The sequence below is a fragment of the Oncorhynchus masou genome, chromosome 3 (genome assembly GCF_036934945.1).
Source record: "Oncorhynchus masou masou isolate Uvic2021 chromosome 3, UVic_Omas_1.1, whole genome shotgun sequence".
Classification (NCBI taxonomy): Eukaryota; Metazoa; Chordata; class Actinopteri; order Salmoniformes; family Salmonidae; genus Oncorhynchus; species Oncorhynchus masou.
Window position 1 is genome coordinate 26,939,728 of NC_088214.1, and position 23,681 is coordinate 26,963,408.

General features: G+C 42.8%; 1 protein-coding gene across 2 annotated transcripts in view; it reads right to left on the reverse strand.

Moving 5' to 3' along the window:
- The window catches only part of LOC135513783 (disks large-associated protein 1-like), a 112,749-nt gene that overhangs the window by 30,330 nt on the left and 58,738 nt on the right, over positions 1 to 23,681 (reverse strand). For both annotated transcript variants that reach the window (XM_064936721.1, XM_064936712.1), the window contains exons 3-4: positions 14,039 to 15,174; positions 8,683 to 8,909 (exon numbers count right to left, since the gene is read on the reverse strand). In XM_064936721.1, the coding sequence (XP_064792793.1) occupies positions 8,683 to 8,909; positions 14,039 to 15,106 (1,295 nt within the window). In that variant the 5' untranslated portion in view covers positions 15,107 to 15,174. The remainder of the gene's footprint in view (positions 1 to 8,682; positions 8,910 to 14,038; positions 15,175 to 23,681) is intronic.

Below are 23,681 nucleotides of genomic sequence, written 5' to 3' on the forward strand. Positions count from 1 at the left end.
ATCAAATGTTATTGGTCACATACACATGGTTAGCAGATGTTAATGCGAGTGTAGCGAAATGCTTGTGCTTCTAGTTCTGACAGGCAAGTAATATCTAACAAGTAATCGAACAATTCCCCAACTACCTAATACGCACAAATCCAAAGGGGTGAATGAGAATATGCACATATAAGTATATGGATGAGCGATGGCCGAGCGGCATAGCCAAGATGCAATAGATGGTATAAAATACAGTATATACATGTGATATGAGTAATGTAAAATATGTAAACATTATTAAAGTTCCATTATTTAAAGTGGCATTGTTTAAAGTGACTAGTGATCCATTTTTTAAAGTGTCCTGCGATTGGGTCTCAATGTAGGCAGCAGCCTCTCTGAGTTAGTTATTGCAGTTTAGCAGTTTGATGGTCTTGAGATAGAAGCTGTTTTTCAATCTCTCGGTCCCAGCTTTGACGCACCTGTACTGACCTCGCCTTCTGGATGGAAGCGGTGTGAACAGGCAGTGGCTCGGGTGGTTGTTGTCCTTGATGATCTTTTTGGCCTTCCTGTGACATCGGGTGCTGTAGGTGTCATGGAGGGCAGGTACTTTGCCCCCGGTGATGCGTTGTGCAGACCGCACCACCCTCTGGAGAGCCTTGCGGTTGAGGGTGGTGCCGTTGCTGTACAAGGCTGTGATACAGCCCGACAGGATGCTCTCAATTGTGCACCTGTAAAAGTTTGTCAGGGTTTTGGGTGGCAACATACATTTCTTCAGTCTTCTGAGGTTGAAGAGGCGCTGTTGCGCCTTCTTCACCACACTGTCTGTGTGGGTGGACCATTTCAGTTTGTCTGTGATGTGTACACCCAGGAACTTAAAACTTTCCACCTTCTCCACTGCGGTCCTTTCGATGTGGATAGGGGGATGCTCCCTCTGCTGTTTGCTGAAGTCTACGAACATCTCCCTTGCTTTGTTGATGTTGGGTGAGAGGTTGTTTTCCTGACACCACACTCTGAGTGCCCTCACCTCCACCCAGTATGCTGTTTCGTCGTTGTTGATGATCAAGCCCACTACTGTTGTGTCGTCTGCAAACTTGATGATTGAGTTGGAGGCATGCATGGAGACGCAGTCATGGGTGAACAGAGAGTACAGGAGAGGGCTGAGCACACACCCTTGTGGGGCCCCAGTGTTGAGTGTCAGCAAAGTGGAGATGTTGTTTCCTAGATTCACCGCCTGGGGGCGGCCAGTCAGAAAGTCCAGTACCCAGTTGCACAAGGCGGGGTTGAGACCCAGGGCCTCCAGCTTGATGATGAGCTTGGAGGGTGCTATAGTGTTGAATGGTGGCACTGAATGGTGTTGACGGTGGCACTGTATTATCCTCAAAGCGGGCTAAGAAGGTGTTTAGTTTGTCTGGAAGCGTGACGTCAGTGTTCGTGTCGTGGCTGTTTGTGTTTTTGTAGTCCGTGATTTCCTCTAGATCCTGCCACATACGTACCGTGTCTGAGCTGTTGAATTGCGACTCCATCTGGTCCCTGTACTGGCATTTTGCTTGTTTGATTGCCTTGCGGAGGTAATAACTACACTGCTTATATTCAGCCATATTTCCAGACATCTTTCCATGGTTAAATGCAGTGGATCGAGCTTTCAGTTTGGCGCGAATCCCACCATCCATCCAGGGTTTCTGATAGGGTAGGTTTCAATAGTCACAGTGGGTACAACATCTCCAATGCACTTCTTTATAAACACACTCACCGAGTCACCGTATAGGTCAATGTTGTTCTCTGGGATTGACCGGAACATATCCCAGACCGTGTAACCAAAACAATCTTGAAGCGTGGCTTCCGATTGGTTAGACCAGTGTTGAATGGTTCCTCTCACTGTTACATCCTGTTTGAGTTTCTGGCTATAACACGGAATGAGCAAGATCGCGTCATGGTCGGATTTGCCAAAGGGAGGGCGGGGGTGGGCCTTGTATGCATCACGGAAGTTAGAGTAGCAGTGGTCGAGAGTATTAGCCCTGCGTGTCGTGCAATCAATATGCTGATAGAATTTAGGTAGCCTTGTTCTCAAATTTGCTTTGTTAAAATCCCCAGCTACAATAAATGCAGCCTCTGGATATATAGTTTCCAGTTTACATAGAGTCCAGTGAATTTCCTTGAGGGCTGTCTTGGTGTTCGCTTGAGGGGGAATGTACACAACTGTGACTATAAATGACGAGAATTCTCTTGGTAGGTAAAATGGTTGGCATTTGATTGTAAGGAATTCTAGGTCGGGTGAGCAGAAGGACTTGAGTTCTTGTATGTCGCTATGATTACACCATCAGTCGTTAATCATAAAGCATACACCCCGCCCATCCTCTTCCCAGAGAGGTGTTTATCTCTGTCGGCACGACGCATGGAGAATCCCGGTGGCTTAACCGATTCTGACAACATATCCCGAGAGAGCCATGTTTCTGTGAAACAGAGAATGTTACAATCTCTGATGTCTCTCTGGAAGCCAACCCTTGCTCTAATTTCATCTACCTTGTTGTCAAGAGACTGGACATTGGCGAGTAGTATACTTGGGGATGTGCATGTCTACGGAGCCTGACCAGGAGGCCGCTCCATCTGCCCCTTCTGCCCCTTCTGCGGCACCGTTGTTTTGGATCGGCTACTGGGATTAGATCCATTGTCCTGGGTGGTGGTCCGATCAGAGGATCTGCTTCGGGAAAGTCATATTCCTGGTTGTAATGTTGGTAAAATGACATTGGTCTTATATCCAATAGTTCTTCCCAGCTGTGTGTAATAAGACTTAAGATTTCCTGGGGTAACAATGTAAGAAGTAATACATAAAAAAACAAAATACTGCATAGTTTCCTAAGAATTTGAAGCGAGGCGACCCTCTCTGTCGGCGCCATTTTGTACTGAGATCTGGTATCAGGCTACTCTCTGATGTCATGGGCTCTTGTGACAAATAAGCATGTCATCATCATCTAGTGATGCATGTGAGTTGTAGTCCACTTCACTCTGACCATCAGTCAGGTATGGTACTGTTAGATGTAGTGACGTCAGATGGACAGATCAAAGAGAGACGTTCCTGGGGAACTGCCAAGCTGTACATTAGTCACAATTATAGCTCCATGGATCATCACACTGGAACATTCAATTATACAAATCTTTTTTCAGACCACAATTGAGAGGTATAGTCTATTTTGGTTCGATAACACGTTGTGTCTAATTTTCACCATCAAAACATAATCAAGGGCCTCCCGAGTGGAGCAGCGGGTTAAGGCACTGCAGTGCTAGAGGCGTCACTACAGACCTGGATTCGGGGGGGCTTTACTTAGGGATTTACTTGGCTCATCGCATTCTAGCAACTCCTTGTGGCGGGCTGGGGACCTGCAGGCTAACCTCGTTGTTAGTTGAAAAGTGTTTCCTCCGACACACTGGTGTGGCTGGCTTTCCGGGTTAGGTGGGCGGTTGTTAAGAAGCGCTGTTTGGCAGGTCACGTTTCGGGGGACGCATGACTCGACCTTCGCACCCCGAGCCCGTTGGGGAGTTGCAGCGATGAAACAAGATCGAAATTGGGGAGGAAAAAACAAACAAACCAGATGAAAATAGATCACAACAAGATGTACATGCTCAGTGTACATTCACATCGGATTTACTTAATGCTGACTATGGTAAGTTGGGCGGCAGGGTAGGCCAGTGGTTAGAGCGTTGGACTAGTAACCGAAAGGTTGCAACTTCAAATCCCCGAGCTGACAAGGTACAAATCTGTCATTCTGCCCCTGAACAGGCAGTTAACCCACTGTTCCTAGGCAGTCATTGAAAACAAGAATTTGTTCTTAACTGACTTGCCTAGTTAAATAAAGGTAAAACATTTTTTTTTAAAGTATGTCCAACAAGATCTCGTAATTCATTGACTCCATGTTTGTCCACTCTGCTCCTTCATTATACACTGAGTGTAAAAAACATTAGAAACACCTCTCTATTATTCATTTGCACCCCCCTTTGCCTCAATTTGTCGGGGAATGGACTCTACAAGGTGTCAAAAGCATTCCACAGGGATGCTGGCCCATGTCGACTCCAATGCTTCCTTGAAAATAACAGAGAGCCGCACACTCTAGGAGCTCAGATGCACAAATGTAATTACCAACGTTTCGACAGCCAAGCTGTCTTCATCAGGGTATAATCACAAACACTGCGGGATGACTCGTTTATGTAGCGTCAAAAGACACAGGTGTCTGTAATCATGGCCAAGAGTGGCCTAATATCATTGGTTAATTATCAAATATTAAAATGGAATACAAAGAACAGCATGCAAACAACAAATGGAAAGCATACGATCATAAATTAATTTGACTACACAAACTTACAAACAACTACAATGGCAATGTCACAATAATCACAATAATGGCTTCAGATCAAAGTCTACGTTGAGACCGAAAGGAGCAAGGGTCTTTAAGTTAAAGATCTAGGCAGCCTCTCGTTTTAACAATAAATTATCAAGGTCACCCCCTCTCCTAGGGAGGGAGATGAAATCGAGACAAAGAGATGAAATCGAGTGGCCTGCCTTCAAGAAGTGCACCGCAACTGGGTAAGTCAAGTTTTTACACCTAATGGTGCTATGATGCTCTGAGATACGTACTTTTAATTTGCGCTTTGTTTTACCCACATAATTTTTACCACAAGGGCAAGTTGTAAGATAATTAACTGCCTTAGTGGAGCACGTAATAACACCTTTTATTGGGATCGATTTCCCTGTTTGTGGGTGTTTGAATGCTCTACATTTATAAGTGCCATTGCATTGAGCACAGCCATTACATTTGTAATTTCCATCCAGTAGGGGCGCAAATAGACTTTGTTCAGGAATATCTTGGGGTGGTAAATCAGAGTGTACCAATTGATCTCTGAGATTTCTGCCCCGCGAGAATACGACCAAGGGAAGGTCCGAAAACACATTAACGAGACTATCATCGTATTTTAGAATGTGCCAAAGTTTGTGAACGATTCCCTTAATTTGTTCAGAATGCTTTGAATAGCGGGTAGTTAGAACACAAGAATGCGTCTTTTTTGCGAGACTGACCTTGAAAAAGGTCATGTTTTTTATTTTATTTTCTCAATGGCAATATTAATCTGATCATTCTTGTATCCCCTCTCCTTGAACATTCTTTGCGTCTCAGCCATATTTCTGTCGAAATCTGATTGTTTTTTGCAAATTCTTTTGATTCGACAGAATTGGCTGTAGGGCAAACTATTTTTTAAGGGAAGTGGGTGACAAACTGTTATGATCAGCAGGCTTCCTGTAAAGATCAGTGTATAGAACATTATCTTCACACAAGATCAGAATATCAAGAAAACTGATTTGACCTGTATCAGATTGCATAGTAAATCTCAGATGCTCAGAACAGGAGTTAAGAAAAGCATGGAACGCCTGGAGTTGTTTTGCATCATCCCTCCATAGAACAAACATATCATCAATATACCGTTTCCAAATAAGGATGTTAGGCAAGAAAACACATTTGAGAAGATTGAAAATAGACTGTTTCTCCATGTAACCCACATACAAATGAGCATAGTTAGGAGCCATGGGGGATCCCATAGCAGTACCCTTCATCTGAATGAAGAAATCATTTAGAAACATGAAATAGTTATGTGTGAGTACTATTTCAGCCAATGTTATAATGCATGCACTGGAAGGTAGTTCGTTAGGGTCATGTTGCAGAAGAAAATGTTCCAAATTCTCAATACTGCCCTCGTGTGGAATATTTTTGCGATTGGCTGGAGGTATAAAATAACTCTAGCTTCTAAAAGAAGTCGGAGTATGTGCAGGAGAGCAACCTACTGGTTCAATGGAAGTGTCAGAATTAGGGGAGCTAAAGTATTCCCTTAAACGGATATTTCTAAAACATGTCTACCTTATCATCAAAATCGTTGCACTGGGTTGTAAGCACAAAAGATAACCATTTATTAAGCAAAGAGACATGGGCAGGGCTCAATATCGTGCTTGATAAATTAAAGACACTCAGTGCTGTGGGTTCTGGGACCGTGTGAACAGTCTCCTCTGCCTCTGATATTCGTTTCTTCTTACCCCGTCGGGAGCGGCATCTCGTCGATGCGCGTGCCTGCGGCCTCCTCCGCCCTTCCGTCCGTCCAGTCTCTCGTTGAATAAAAAAGTACCACTGGAAGCCGATGAGGCGCTGGTTGTAGAGCGTTGATCCGACGGAGGTGAATCGAAGTCTGCGGCATCCCTCCTGCGTCTGCCATGGAGACGGGGAGCAGGACCTCCCCTGTCAGGGTTTCTCCAGAAGTAGACTCTATCCTCGGCCTTGTCTTTTTTTGTCTTGGTTGAATTTTAAGTTCCTTTATTTTTGTAGACAACTTGTCTTGGAGCGCTTGGTTAGTTTTCATCAGTTCATTGAATATGCCATCATCATTAACAGCTATTTCTAGAGCTGTGCGTTTGTCTTTAATCGTGTTATTCATTTCAATAAAATCCTTCTTCAACTGGTCAACAATGAATGTCATAAAATCAATAGAGCATTCCAACAGTTGTGGATGTGCTTTGGGTGGTGGACCATTCTTGACACCCACGGGAAACTGTTGAGAGTGACAAACGCAGTAGCGTTGCAGTTCTTAACCACACTCAAACTGGTGTGCCTGGCACCTACTACCATACCCCGTTCAAAGGCTCTTAAGTCTTTTGTCTTGCCCAGTCACCCTCTGAATGGCACAAAATCCATGTCTCAGTTGTCCCAAGGATTAAATATCCTTCTTTAACCTGTCTCCTCTCCTTCATCTACAATGATTGAAGTGGATTCAACAAGTGACATCAATAAGGGATCATACATTATGCATTCTCCCATAAAGCAGGTCGGGCCAGCCAGCGACCACAGCGCTGAGGAGAAACAGCTAAATTCACTTAAGGCTGCCCACGCAAATCTTTCTCGCCTGCCGTGCTGACAGACACCTCGGCTAAGCAGCAGCAGTGAGGGAAGCCACGCAGAATAGGACAGTGCTGGGTCGGGTTGGGCTGGCACCTGAGAAACTCTGTCTAAACTTCATGTCTAATCTGCTGCTGCAGCATGGTTCTTTTGGATCAGAAGCTCCTACTGAAACTCCACTGTGGCCCAGCAAGCCTTCTGGGAGCTGGACTCTGACTACATCCAGAACAAAATAAATTGAAGAAGATGGAACCTGAAGTGCTTGAAGGGCGAAGCAAGAGCTGCGGCTGCCTCAGTGTTGGGATGTTAAGGAATTTGGTTATGCATGATGTCATTGGTGTGGAATAAACCAATATGTTTCCATTATTATCTAACAAGCAGTAAACGAAGACAGATAAATGTCAAGAATATGTACACACATGCACATAGAAATGTGGGACACATACATTATATCGACTGCTATTAAACATTACCATAACAAAAAAATCCAAACTGGCCTATATGATAACTGAATCAAAATGCATATATCATTAATGATGACACATACCCTCTGCCTGTAATTCATCTCAAACAGCACAGCAATGAAGTTCCAATCTGTGAGTACAGCACTTTTAAAGAGAAGTCCCCAGGCTCAGCATACCTTCTCTAGCAGTGTGGGTACTTAATTAGAGACAGATACAGGCCTGGTGTGTTGGGGAGAACCTAATCATATCCCTGCTGTTAGTGCAAAGTCTATGGAGCCTATTAAATACTGTAGGCTGGTGTCAAAGAGAGAAAATGAAACAAAAGTGTAAAAACTATTACACTGATATATCTCCTAAAACATTAAATGCATTCCTTTTTGTGTAATAAATCAATGTTGTTCTTATTGATTGGGAAGGTGATTTATCAGTGCAGATGATCACATCATTACTCCACAGTAAGTTCAGTAGTACTTCTGCATGGCCCACATACAGTACAGTAACCATCGGGCAGCAGATGTGGTAATCTAAGGATCACTTAGTGCCTGCCAAACGGTTTCAGACGCCTAGTGGAGTTCATAACATGAACAACAGAACCAGGAGAGGCACAGTACACTATCAAAGGTCATGAGGCATGCAGAGCTTCAGACAGAAATACAAGCTGATTTAGAACACGGATCACAGTCACGGTTAGGGAAGCTTTTCTCACAATCCTAGTGCCTTTAGCTCAACTTTGTCAAAGATCCTTTCAAATTTAAATTGAGAGATGCTTGCAATGCTTAGGGATTGACATATTTGTTCATTGTGAAGATTATAATAAACCGATAAGAGCATAATTATATAACTTAGAATATACTGTACTTTTTCAACTGAAACTTTCATTTTTAAAATAGCTTCTCACTTCATCTACAGTCAGGAGAACCTTCCAGTCATTTCCCCTGGTGTTTGAAACATTAATACTCTTTACTCACTGAGTGGAACGGCATGCAGGGGGAAATGCACAGGTGCCGGGCTTGGCTGTCTCTTGAATTGGATGCTGCTTTAATGAATTCACAAATTCTAGCTGGAAGTCCCAGATGTGCCAGAGTGATACTGGAAGCTACGAGCAACCTCTCTATATAACGGTACCAATAAAGCTGGGGGTCGGAGGACCTTGTCCTAAACGGTTGTCTGATTTCTTCATGCTATGCTTCTACCCCACTGCAGTAAATGGGTCATTTAAGTACACACATCATGCTCCAAAGAATGTGAAATCATAAGGACTATGATAATGAAAGTAAGTCAAAGTCACTTTAAAATGTCATAGTGCAGAGTCTTACTTTAAGGTGGTCATTTCAGTCAGTGATGGCTGGGTGGCTTTGAGATAGCTGGCCCGTCGACCTTGGGCCTGGACCTTTGGCGATGGCTTTGGACTTCCCTCCGAGTCTTCGCTGTCTTCTTCCTCGGCCATAGCCTTCACGTAGCTCCCGCTGCGCATGCGTCGACATGGGATGTCATCCTCCTTACCCCCCAGAGGCGAGAAGCCACTCCACTCGTCCTGTGGCACCTGTGGGGACGAGGGAGATGACAACAGGGCATCAGGCACCTCCACGGATGACTGTATGGTGCCATGAACCCACATCTACCTGGTCCGGTCCTGCCAACGCAGCGTCACAACATCCAACGCACAGTCAGACCCCTACCTCTCTCTATCTCTCATACTGAGCATTGAAGGTAATAAACAAGTGATTAAAGAAGAGGCTGGTATGAGTTCACATGATTACACTAAAACATCTTCCTGACAACTTGGGCATCCGCTAGTGTGGAGTCCTCCTAAGGGCACACAAAGACTTATCAAGAGGATGTTCACAAAGAACTAGGGTGTCTATCTGAGCTCAAACAACATCATCGGGGTGGTATAACATTTGACCTGAAACAAATTATTTTAAGGCTTTGTATAGGAGTGAGGGAAATAATGGATTGAAGGAGAAACACAATGAGGTAGCCATAAATATGTGTTGAACAAATGAGTAAAACTAGGGCACAAATAATAGCACAACCTGAACTTCCAAACTATTCTTTATTGTATAATAGTTGATAGGAATACTACTAATAGGAATACTACTAATAGGAATACTACTAATAGGAATACTACTACGTCCATACAGAGAGGGATTATGGTGCCCCTACTCTAAAAGGTTCATTCAGAAACAGTGAAAGAATGTGTTACCAGAGAATATCTATTCATCTTCCAGTGATATACCCAATTTGGGAAGTTACCATATTGCATTCAAAAATACTTTGGAGACGAAGTTGAAGCTGGAGGAGAGAGAATCCCACTCCTCCGAAGACTTAGTAATTACATGACTCTGCAAAGGGAGAGGAGCCTTGGTAACTAGGGAGACAGCCAGAGCTGGGCAGGCTAGGCTACCAGGGCTTTTGTCGTCAGAGCAGAAATTAGCAGGTTGAATATAAAAGGAGGCTGTCGAGGCAGAGTTACTCTATTACCGCTGAGCGGCTGCATGCCCACACACTACAGATGTAAGATCTTAATTTGGTCACTCTGTTGCAGGAGAAATGTAAAACTTGTAGTGTATTTGAGGTGTAGCCTTTTACACTTGTTCCTGTATACGGGTTAAAAATAGCAGATTTGGACACTGATAAGTGCTTAAATGAGTGGCTATACAATAAAATGCTATACCTGACGTCAGAGCACAGGGTCTCCGCTTCACAGCGCTGTATGGGTTTTGACTAACAGCCATTCTGAACATGAGCAACATGCGCAACAAGAAGTTGACCCCACCCCTCCAGTTATTGGGGAAATTTAGCAAATGTTTTACTGTCTGAGTAAGGGAAATGCTGCAAATTACGAGGACTCAATGCATTTTGAAAGATGAGACATTTCCATATCATAAAACTCATGTCATACACAGTGTCAACATTTATGATCACTATGTTTGATGTACAGTTACAATATGACATGGTGTTCCATCCTGGGTTCCCTGACCAGAATGAGCCTATGTTTGTTGTGTTTCGATGAAATTTTGCTGCGGTCCACACATCTGAATGCACTCATGGCGCCATTCTATGCGCACTAAAATTAAGACCTGCTTCACTGAATTGCCTAGTGAAATCCTAACACTGTAAGATCGTATTTTATATTTTAGCTAGTCAATAGAACAAGCTTTCAAATTATGCCCACCTTACCCAGATTGCGATTTATAATGGACCGTCTTTGGATTGTGTAAACAACAACAGTAATTGTGTAAATGCGGGGATGCAGGGCTGTGTTTCAAAGAAAACAACTACAAGTTTGATATCTGTAGTTCCTCAACTGCACAGGTAGGAGGGCTCAAAAAGCACCTAATAGCTGAAGACTCTCCTTTGAGTCATAAAAGTGCATTTAAATTTCTTTGAAGAGGTATGTGGCCCCTTGGAAACACCAGTTAGACCTCTCACTCAAACGCTTTACATTTTTTGGTGTTATGTTGCACCTTAATAATATTCTTATCATGTTACTGAATGAATCCAGAGTATATTCAGATTTCGTTAACAACAAATGCAGCAAAAAGTACAGTAAATGTAAAATGCACCTAAAATTAACAGTGTATTTTAAGTTTTGGATTCAGTATTTATCTAATAATTTTCCCATAATCTCCAAACTGTTCAGTTATACGTTCCATATTTCTTCTCCAATAAGCCCAATAAACCCAATTCCCACAACTGTAAAGGGTTAAAAAGGCTTCTGTAACTTCCACTTTGAAATCTCAGACTTGATTTTCCTTAACAAAAAAATGCATCAATCCCGAGAAAAATGTCCATTAATTATAATCGTAAAGAACAGGAAGGCTGCACACTGTTTATGCTCCCAATTCACTGCATTATTGACAAACGTTTTGATCCGAAACGGATCTTCGTCAGGTCAAACAGACTGAGCACTCACATCCCAAAATATACACATTTCACCTCACATGACCATTATGAACATGACACATGGTGGGTGTGGAAACAATTTACTTTTGCACATAGTCAATCACATAAAGGATTACATACATACATACATACATACATACATACATACATACATACATACATACATACATACATACATACATACATACATATACACACATACACACATACACACATACATACATACACACATACATACATACATACATACATACATACATACATACATACATACATACATACATACATACATACATACATACCGGTCCAAATTTAAATCTCGGCAACAGTAAAAAAAGATTACGCTAGAAACATTTGTAATTCCTGCCCACGTGACCATTACGCGCAGGACGCATGGTGGCTATTGATATAATTACAGTGACCTATTGCAAAAACAACTCTAATAATTTGATATCAATGAGATGGGCACATGTAGTAATTACAGAAGATCTAATATATACAAATGTACAAAATGACCAAGTGGAGACCTGGATGGCAGGACAAATCAACATAACATATTCACGTAAGAAATGGTCTGATATCAAACTCTTGGTTGAGACCTTTCGAAGACATGGCAGACAAATGGTGAATCCAATACAATTCTCTTGTCAGTAATAGATGATCGGTATCTCCACCCCTCGGCGGGTATTCCAACAGTTTCCAACGTAATCTTTTTGACTGCTGCCTAGGTTTTGAACTTGGACCGATTTGTATATAATCCCTAATGACCATATGTACCTCTGTGATTAATTATGACTGACTATGCGCAAAGTGATTTGAATTGTTTCCATACCCACCATGCGTCATGTGCTTAATGGTCATGTGAGGTGAAATGTTTATATTTTGGGGATTTGACCTGACGAAGATCCGTTTCGGATCTAAACATTGTCAATAAAGCGGTGAATTGGGAGCATGAACAGTGTGCGGGTGTCACGCCCTGATCTTAGAGATCCATTTAATTCTCTATTTGGTTAGGTCAGGGTGTGACTAGGGTGGGCAATCTATGTTTTCTATTTCTTTGATGGCCGGGTATGGTTCCCAATCAGAGGCAGCTATCTATCGTCTCTGATTGGGGATCATACTTAGGCAGCTTTTTCCCACCTGTAGTTTGTGGGATCTTGTTTTGGTACTATGCTGTTTAGCCCTACTAAACTTTACATTTCATTTGTATTTTTTTTTTTCGGTGTTCATTGAATAAAGCAAGACGTACGCCAACCACGCTGCAATGTGGTGATGCCTGGCTATGGTGGCAGCAAATAATTACAAGAATATGTCAGTAATTGGGTACTGTGCATGTGTATTTGTCACTGGGGTCTTCCCTGTTGGACATTCAAGTACACAATACAGTATCAATAATACTTTAAAATACATAACAAGTCTACTCACAACACAACATCCCTGTCAAAATAACTACACTCATTTAGAAGTTTAGATCTGAGATTTGAGAAATCAAAATGCTTGGCTCCAGTTTTATTTTTGTATATATTTTTTTTAACATAATTTCAAAAACCTGCATAAAATCTATGCCATCTTTCCTCACGTGGCACTCGACTCACAGACATATAGGTAATTGGTCTCCATTTGTACTAATAACACAGCTACCACTATCCTATCCCAACTTTCGAATCAATCGTGTCATTATTGTTGGTGGGTGTTTCTATGGTAACAGAGTTACTATATACGGCAGAAAGAGATACAGGTTCTTAATTTGAACCTGTTTGCTACAGCAGAATTATTATGTGGATTATAAATAATGGTCATTTTTGTAGTGGTTGATACATTTTTCATAAGGGAAAATCATGTCTGACATTTCACAGCGGAAATTACTAACTTCAGAAGCCTGTTTAAACCTCAAATACACTCCAAGTTTCAAATATCCTGCATCGCAGGAATGTTCTTCTGCAACAGTGTAATCAAATTAAGATCCTTCACCTGTAGCAGGATATGAAGGAGTACATGGGAAACATCCACTAATGTTCTGGTTCACAGTGTTGCTGACTGTGTCTCAATGTCTTCTATTAGCCTATCATACATAAAACCACTCCTACATGTCTGGTATACATTATGATATTCAGTGATTAGAAAATACATTCAGTGTAGAACAAGTGAGCGTGAGAAAGAGAGGAGATGAACTATTGTTGAGAACAACATTTAAATACTATTTACATTAACATAATAATTCATAATCAGTATTTGGATATTTCTGCAAATAAACTGAGTTGAAATTGAGTGCTTAGATCCATTTAGAAATGTGCTATTTGTGCCCTTGTTGTGCAAACTGTGTCTCGTGTGTGGAATTTCACAGGTGATGGTTTTGGCAATGTAATCTTTGTGTACAACTTCCGGAGAATATTCACACAGTACACACACACACACACACACACACACACACACACACACACACACACACACACACACACACACACACACACACACACACACACACACACACACACACACACACAAAATTATTAGGTAATAATTAAAGAACCCAAAAACTGGGAAATCTATGAAATTAAGAGGTTTATAAACAGGAAATAATGCCAGTCACTGATGGGTTTAAAAGAAAAAAGCCTACTAAAGGAAGTAAGGCCACTACTGGTTTGCACTTACTTCTCTCTTCAAATCAAATGAAAGTGGAGAGGGGGTAGGTCCTCTCCAGTGGGGTAGGTAGGTGGGCAAGGGGGGGTTTGGGTTTAGGGGTGAATTTAAAGAATTGCATACCTGCAAGAACTGGCATGAGCGCTCCTGCTGACAAGCCTCAGATTTCACTAGCGCTTTATGATCTAAAATTACTGAGGCCTTCTGGTAGACTTGGCGAGCCCTGCTCACCGTTAGACTGGACGACCACAAGCTCTTCTTCATGAGCTGGGTGTCCATGCTTATGGGGATATGGGAGGGGACACAGGTGTGTTTTACTACGTCGTTATTACTGCGCGACGTTTTCAGGGCGTGTTCACTGATGGTGTTGTAGGCCTCCATAAAGTACTGCGACTGGGACTTGTCCGGGTGGCGGCCCATGGTCATGACTCCAGTGGGGCTGTGCAACAGGCTGTGACAGACGTCTCGGTCATCCAGGATGTCGTCTGAGCTCCAGTACCCCGAGGTGGGGCTCCTGTGCTTGGGCTCAGCTGACTTGCAGCGCTCCCTGCTCTTGCTACGTTTGCGGTGCTTCTGCGTGGGGGGCGTCTCGCTCTCGGGGCTGTTCCTGCTGCCATTGATGCTTCCCTGCTTGGAGTTTGGCCCCTCCAAGGAGTGGGACTTGGCGAAGAGTTTCTGGACGGAGTGGACCAGGTGGCGGATGCGTCCGGGGCTGTCGCTGCGTTGCTCCAGAGCCGTCCTCTTGTACTGCAGCGTGTGGTAGCCGTCCCGGGTGAATGACGGCTGCCTCTCAAACTGGTCCAGCAGGTTGACTGGCAGGCGGATGTTGACGCCCTTGTTGGGAAGCATGTTACCCACACCAACACCCACACCATAGGGCACCACAGCACACTCATCCATCCCCACCCGATCCTTCAGCTCGTGGTGTGAGCTGCTGTAGTGTCGTCTGGGGAAGGTCCCATAGGGCACCACACTACTGTCTGAGGGGAAGGCAGTGTGGTTCTTCTGGTTATGCTGGCTCTGGACCTGGGTGTAGTAGGCGTGGTCAGAGGGGTGGGACATGGGCATATCCATCTGGTTGATCAGGTAGGGCTTGCGGTCAGGGTGGTGGCCATGGCCTAGGGCATCATAGGAACCAGGGTCACAGGTGACCAAATGGTGGTGGCTGCGGCTGCTTGATAGACCCTTCATGGTGTCTGTTCAGTCCACAGACAGTGGGCCAACCTGGGAACCACTGCAGATGATGTTCCTGATAGGAGCTGTAAAGACAGAGGTGGAGAAACAACAACAAAATGTTAGAAGAAATGAAAATGTAGACATTGTATTGTCCTTCTGTTCATGCGCTTTTATACTCCCCAAAACAATGCACTCTAATAATTATCTCTCATATCTACTATAATAATTGTGAAGGTTAGGATTGTGGTGGGGAGAGCTGAGATCCTAAATCAGTATTTTTTAACACATACACAGTCTACTTTGTCAGTAAAGCATTAGTCTCTGAGAGGTTATTTTGATTTAAACACTCACAAAACCAGAGGAGTATTGGGTCCCTAGCATTGAGAATGACAGACACAGAGGGTATGTCAAAGAGTAAAAAGCTTCACTTCAAGAATTCCGCCACAGTTCAGCTGTGATTTATTTCCTCTGCGACACTAGCCATTTTCCCATGGCCCACGTTTTTGACTGGCTGTCTGGTATTTTGATGTGCTCGTCATGAGTGGATCACCATGAATATCAAAGGAGCGGCATCCTACCCCCTTGTAATGTGTAAGGGTAGACTATTATGTGTAAGGGTAGATCTTCTCTGCAGATCCCCACAAGCTCTGTCAGGTTGGATGGGGAGCGTCGCTGTACAGCTATTTTCAGGTCTCTCCAAAGATGTTACATCGGATTCAAGTCCGGGCTCTGGCTGGGCCACTCAAGGATATTGAGACTTGTCCCAAAGCCACACCTGCATTGTCTTGGCTCTGTGCTTAGGGTCGTTGTCCTGTTAGAAGGTAAACCTTCACCCTGGTTTGAGAATCTGAGCACTCTGGAGCAGATTTTCATCAAGGATCTCTCTGTACTTTGCCCCGTTCATCTTTCCGTCTGGCCACTCTACCATATAGGCCTGATTGGTGGAGTGCTGCAGAGACAGTTGTCCTTCTGGAAGTTTGTCCCATCTCCAGAGAGGAACTTTAGAGCTCTGTCAGAGTGAGCATCAGGTTCTTGGTCACCTCCCTAATTGCTCAGTTTGGTCGGTCTGCCAGCTCTAAGAAGAGTCTTAGTGATTGCAAACATTTGTTGGTACCCTTCCCCAGATCTGTGCCTCGAAACAATCCTGTCTCGGAGCTCTATGGACAATTCCTTTTCGACTTCATGGCTTGGTTTTTGCTCTGACATGCATTGTCAACTGTGGGACATTATATAGACAGGTGTGTGCCTTTCCAAATCATGTCCAATCAATTGACCACAGGTGGAATCCAATCAAGTTGTAGAAACATCTCAAGCACGATGACTTGAAACAGGATGCATCTGAGCTCAATTTCGAGTGTCATAGCAAAGGGTCTGAATACTTATGTAAGTAAGGTATTTCTGTTGTTTTTTTATATACATTTGCAAACGTTTCTAAAAAACATTATGGGGTATTGTGTGTAGATTGATGAGTAAAAAATGTTTTGCTGTAGCTCACTGCGTCCCATAGCTCCCCCTTCTGGCTACTGGAATTTGCAAAGAGGGAAAGACGTAGGATGACCTGTATCAAACGTTAAATCGTATTTCCAGTCACTAGCATTTCGCCCCGTCCTAAATCGGTTTAGACATGATTCTTCTGCCCCCTGGCTCAGTATAGAGAGAAATATGGTGTCTCATATTGCCATAGAAGAGGTGGTCTTCACTGATATATCCCTTAAATAATGTAAACTATGCTTTGGACCAATTTTTGCTTGCACAATTTGGTGCAAAATCTTCAATCATTGCAACTGGGTATCAAAATGGTATGCCCATACTCCAATATTTCACGAAAATGCCTTGTGATCTGGAAGGTGGCCTTTCACATCCCTCCAATGGTCCAAATGTGTAATCTGTAATCTTACCAATATCATGGACTGTAATGGTTTGAGAACATTCCAAGATTTGAAAGATACACATTACCAGGCAACTCCTTTTGTCTATGGGTGAGTTCGAAAATTCACTCTGGAGTGCCAGAGAGCGCTCAGAGTGTGCTCTGGGTGTTCGAAAATTCAGATCATTGTCAGATTGTCCATTCATAAATTCAGAGCATTTCGCTCTAAGAGTGTTCCGAGTGCACACTGGACGCTCTGGCCGAGGAGTAGGGTTGATCAGAGCGTTCTGACTTCACAACGGCAGTCAAGCACCCAAGCTAAATGACTAACGTTGGCCAACTTGCTAGCTACTTCCAGACACAAATGAGAGAACATCTCACTCTGACCATTTTACTCGCCCTAGAAGAGATGGTTAGACTGTTTTCATGTTATCCAGAGTGTTGATGACTTTGACTATGCTGCTTGCAACAATTTTTGGAGTCCCTTGGGAAACCCAACTACCGAACCATCCAATGACGGGATTTATAAAAACATTATCTGGGCTCCCAAAAGGACTGATCTCTTTAATATATAAACAACCTTTGGAAAGTTCATATTCTGAGCTAGCCATTAAAAAAGTAAGGTCCACAGATCGGATTGAATCTGAACAACTCTTCAAATGGAACAGAATATGTAAAAATATGACCTTGGCATCTCATAATCCGAACCATCAATTTATACATTTTCAGTTTGTTCACAGACTGTACATAACACCAAGGAAATGTTTTATGATGAGATTGGCCCCAACTCCCAACTGTTCACTGTGTCCCCTAAATCAGGTAGACACATTCCTCCATATGATGAGGGAGTGCCCTGCAGTTTCAAAGTGCATGAATTAAAATATTAAATGCTTTGCATCTATTATGTTACTTAACAATGATAGCCCCTTGCATCTCTGAATCACTCAGAGAAGATCACTGCTGGCAGCCAGCACTGCTGCAAAAACATTTAATATTATAACATGGTTTCCGGGTGGGGAGGGTGCAGGTGGGTGGATGGGGACTGAGGGGGGAATGGGTTGGGGTTATCTTAGTACATATTTCTTTGACTCTTTTATTTTTTTACCTCAACCCCATCCGAAGAAAATGTACAAAAATAAAATAGAAAATCCTCCTCTCCACCAGCCAACACTGACAACAAGAATTTGTTAACTGTCTTCTTCTGGTTGCACTGCACAATAGAACAGATCATAACCACATACTTAACAATGAGGCAGTATTTTCAATCACACGTCTTGAAATAAATATCAAAGACACGAGAGCACAAACATCGGCTCGATTAATTTCTTTGACATGCAAGGCACATCAGAGTAATTGCAGCAGGCGGAGGGGCTCTTCATTCAGCTGTGTTAATTGTGTGACGTCCTTCAGGACAGGAAGCAGCACACACCGGGCCACATGGCGCCACACACAGCAGGAAGGAAGAGGGCTCAACGGGTGGCAGAGAGTGAGCAGCCAGCCATGTTATTATTGGGCTATTATTGGCCACTGTGATCCTCTAATGGTACTAGGGGTTGAACCGCTGCTTCAGCCCCCAACCCACCCCATGTTCCTGATATCACTCTCTGTGGTGGGAGAGGGAGCTAGTTTTCTATTTGTATTTATTAGGGATCCCCATTAGCTGCTGCCAAGGAATGGGACTTTTGGAAACACATAATGACAACCCACACAGTAATGACTTATAAGTATTTGATGCAGCCATCATGTCTATAATTAACACAAATTACGCTTGTGGAGTGGAAATGGCAAGATATGGTCACAGCTACTCATTCAATGGTTTTTCTTTATTTTTTACTATTTTCTACATTGTAGAATAATAGTGAAGACATCAAAACTATGAAATAAAACATATGGAATCCCCCCCCCAATTAAGGGGTAAACAAAACTAAATATATTTTATATTCTTCTAAGAAGCCACCTTTTGCCTTGATGACAGCTTTGCACACTTTTCGCATTCTCTCAACCACCCTAATGAGGTAATCATCTGGATTGCATTTCAATTAACAGGTGTGCCTTGTGGAATTGATGTCCTTCTTAACGCGTTTGAGCCAATCAGTTGTGTTGTGACAAGGTAGAGGTGATACACAGAAGATAGTCCTATTTGGTAAAAGTCCAAGTCCATATTATGGCAAGAACAGCTCAAATAAGCAAAGAGAAACAATATTCCATCATTTAAGACATGAAGGTCAGTCAATTCAGAACATTTCAAGAAGTTTGAAAGTGCAGGCTCAAAAACCATCAAGAGCTATGATGAAACTGGCTCTCATGAGGACCGCCACAGAAAAGGAAGACCCAGATTTACCTCTGCTACAGAGGATAGGTTCAGTAGAGTTAACTGCACCTCAGAAATTGCAGCCCAAACAAATGCTTCACAGAGTTCAAGTAACAGACACATCTCAACAACTGTTTGCGATGAGGCCTTCATAGTTGAATTGCTGCAAAGAAACCACTACTAAAGGACACCAATAATCAGAAAAGACTTGCTTGGCCCAAGAGACACGAGCAATGGGCATTAGACCAGTGGAAATCTGTCCTTTGGTATGATGAGTCCAAATTTGAGATTTTTGGTTCCAACTGCCGTGTCTTTGTGAGACGCAGAGTAGGTGAACGGATGGTCTCTGCATATGTGATTCCCACCGTGAAGCATGGAGGAGGAGGTGTGATGGTGTGGGGGTGCTTAGCTGGTGACACTGTCTGTGATTTATTTAGAATTCATGTCACACTACCACAGCATTCTGCAGCGATATGCCATCCCATCTGGTTTGTGCTTAGTGGGACTATGATTTGTTTTTCAACAGGACAATGACCCAAAACACATCCAGGCTGTGTAAGGGCTATTTGACGAAGAAGGAGAGTGATGGAGTGCTGCATCAGGTGACCTGGCCTCCACAATCACCCAAACTCAACCCAATTGAAATGGTTTGGGATGAGTTGGACCGCAGAGTGAAGGAAAAGCAGCCAACAAGTGCTCAGCATATGTGGCAACTCCTTCAAGACTGTTGGAAAAGCATTCCAGGTTAAGTTGGTTGAAAGAATGCCAAGAGTGTGCAAAGTTGTCATCAAGGCAAAGTGTGGCTACTTTGAAGAATCTCAAAAGATTTGTTTAACACTTTTTTGGTTACAACATGATAGTTTTGATGTCTTCACTATTATTCTACAATGTGGAAAATAGTTTTAAAAAACATGAATGACTTGCCTGATTAAATAAAGGTTAAATACAAATGTAATAAAAAAATAAGTAGGTGTGTCCAAACATTTGACTGGTACTGTATAAAAATCTGAATAATTGGAAAGAGCTGTAACACATACATATATTCATATCTGCTCTGCCATTGTCTAGAGAGGAACAGAAATTATCTGAAGTTTTACAGTGGCTGTTTCACAAATGGCACCCTATTATCTATTTATTTAACTAGGCAAGTCAGTTAAGAAAAAATTCTTATTTTCAATGACGGCCTAGGAACAGTGGGTTAACTGCCTTGTTCAGGGGCAGAAATTACAGATTTTTACCTTGTCAGCTCGGGGATTCGATCTTGCAACCTTTCGGTTACAAGTCCAATGCTCTAACCACCTGTCGCCCTACATAGTGCACTCCTTTTGACCAGAGCCCTGTGGGTCATTTGGAACACAGACAGTGTGTGAGTCTGGAAGGTGGTCTCTTCAACACATTCAGAGAGAAAACTCCCAAAGGACATCTGAAGTACAGTATGCAGCACCTCTGACTCCACAGAGGACCATCCACTGCATGGGGAAAAATGTGATGCTGGCCTCCCTGACATACTTGGCCTTCCACAGACAGCAGGCTGCTTATCCTCTACAGCAGGGGTGTCAAAGTCAAATGGACGGAGGGCCAAATAAAAAATTTAGCTACAAGCCGAGGGCCGGACTGTTCGAATGTTCATTGAAAAATTTTTAAATGACGCATATAGTCTAGTGAACCTAATTGAACCTACTGAAAACCTAACAAATATATTCCAATATGATCAGATAAATAAAGCAATATTTTCTTATGGCTCTGTCAGTAATCTTTAATTTTCAACAGACACAAAAGACAAATTTCCTTTATATAAAAATCCCCCATTTTTTGAACAGAGCCTGTCGAGATTTGAGGCCTCGTTTGAATTCCTCTGCCTTTTGTAGCCTTTGTTCCATGTCCATATTCTTGTTTTTGTCCGCGTGTTTCGTTTCATAATGTCGTCTCAGATTATACTCTTTCAGTACCGCCACACTTTCTCCACACAGAAGACACACAGGTTTTCCAGCTACCTCCGTGAACATATACTCCGACTCCCACCTTGTTTGAAACCCCGGTTCTCAGTGTCCACCTTCCGTTTTGCCATTTTTGATGGGTATCTGAAAGTTAATTTTACTGTGATGCTGACGACTGCTGTGCCAATAAATATTGAAATGAAGCAGCCTACTGCTCGGTGCGTCACCGTTGCATTGTGGGAAATGTAGTATTGGTGCGTGTAAAAGATCTGCGGGCTGCCGGCTTGCTGCGGTCTGCGGGCCGGTTCTAATAATAAATCAAGATCATCCCAGGGGCCGTAAAAAACCTTCTCGCGGGCCGGATGTGGCCCGCGGGCCTTGACTCTGACATATGTGCTCTACAGGATCGGTGTGTGTGTCCTCCCCCCCACAGGACGGTTGAGCTAACGGGCGCTAATGTGATTAGCATGAGGCTCTAAGTAACAAGAACATTTCCCAGGACATAGACATATCTGATATTGGCCACCCCTCAGAGCCTGGTTCCTCTCTAGGTTTCTTCATAGGTTCCTGCCTTTCTAGGGAGTTTTTCCTAGTCACCACACTTCTATGTCTGCATTGCTTGCTGTTTGGGGTTTTAGGCTGGGTTTCAGTATAGCACTTTGTGACATCGGCTGATGTAAAAAAGGGCTTTATTAATACATTTGATTGATTGACTGATTGAAGTTTCCTAGTGAAAAAGAAGAACTCATTATTTCCAACTCAACGTTATCCTAGATACTTCACATTTTATGTTAAAGAGTGTCCAATAATATTAAGGTTCTGTTCAAAGATGTGGAAACAGTGGTTTGGATGTCACAATCACCAATCACAGAATAGCTAACTATATGTGTAATTACAATAGTGTTGCATGAAAACTATCCATCAGTATGTTTCATACAGTAAATATTAATGAGAGTGGTTACGGTTAGTGAGTAATTGGTCTCTGAGGGAAAGGGTCATTACACAGAGGCAAGTAGAGCAGATGGAACAAAGGGAAGAGAGAGAGACACAGAGATAGGAAAGAGAGAGAGAAGGGGGGAGAGAAAGAGGCCGAGAGAGAGTGTGGAGAGGGCATAGAAAGATATGGTAGCTAGCTATCCCATTCCCAAGCATACCGTCAAGCATTTGAATCACCACTGAGAATCATTTTTCCCTAACAAACATATAAATGGATTATTGTAATTCAAGGCAATAATCTGACAGACACACAGAGAGAAGTTCCTGCTAGACAGCATCAGAGTGCTGTCGACAAACAGACCATGTCCAAAGGAGAGTGGGACTCCACTCTCTCCTTTGATCAGTTGTCCTCTACTGCTTTTCCCTTTTTTCTAATGTCTTTTCAGAGCTAGCAGCGTAACCTTGACAACCTGAACAACTGAGATAAAGAACCATACAGTGACAGCATAACTCAAAAGCATTCACATTTACAATCCTGACATTACACAATTGTTTCACATATTGCCTTTGCATTCCGGGTTCATAATCTGAACATACCAAATACTTCAACACGAGAGTTACGTCCCAAATGATGCATTGATTTTGACCAGAGCCATTGACAAAAGCAGTGCACTATCTATATAGGTAATATGATGGGACACAGATTAGGTTTTGAAGTGTTCCTAATTACCAATAAGGTAACAACTATCCAACATTACAACCGGCTAATTGCAGCATTACCGCAAAAATGGAAGAGGCAAGTGTAAGAGGGAGAAAGTAAGGAACGTGTCTGTTAGCCCTGCATTAAATGCCACAATTGGTTAAAGAAAATTGTGAGAAATAAAAAAGTATACCAGTTTCATTTAAGGACCAAATAATTGACCTCTGTGCCATACAGATTGCTTGGGAGGAGATTTGCGATGTACCAATTCCATGGCACATGGTTTATGAACTGACACACAAAACGCCGGATTCAAAACGTAGTTTTTCAATTAAATTTATTATACAAAAGTCTTGCAACCAATAGAATGTTATACAGTTGAAGTCGGAAGTTTACGTACACCTTAGCCAAATACATTTAAACTCAGTTTCTCACAATTCCTGACATTTAATCCTAGTAAAAATTCCCTGTTTTAGGTCAGTTAGGATCACTACTTTATTTTAAGAATGTGAAATGTCAGAATAATAGTAGAGAGAATGATTTCAGCTTTTATTTCTATCATCACATTCCTAGTGGGTCAGAAGTTTACAAACACTCAATTAGTATTTGGTAGCATTGCCTTTAAATTGTTTAACTTGGGTCAAACGTTTCGGTTAGCCTTCAACAAGCTTCCCACAATAAGTTGAATAAGGTGAATTTTGGCCCATTCCTCCTGACAGAGCTGGTGTAACTGAGTCAGGTTTGTAGGCCCCCTGAACATGATGCTGCCACCCCTGTGCTTCATGGTTGGGATGGTGTTCTTCGGCTTGCCCCCCCCCCCTTTCCCTCCAAACATAACG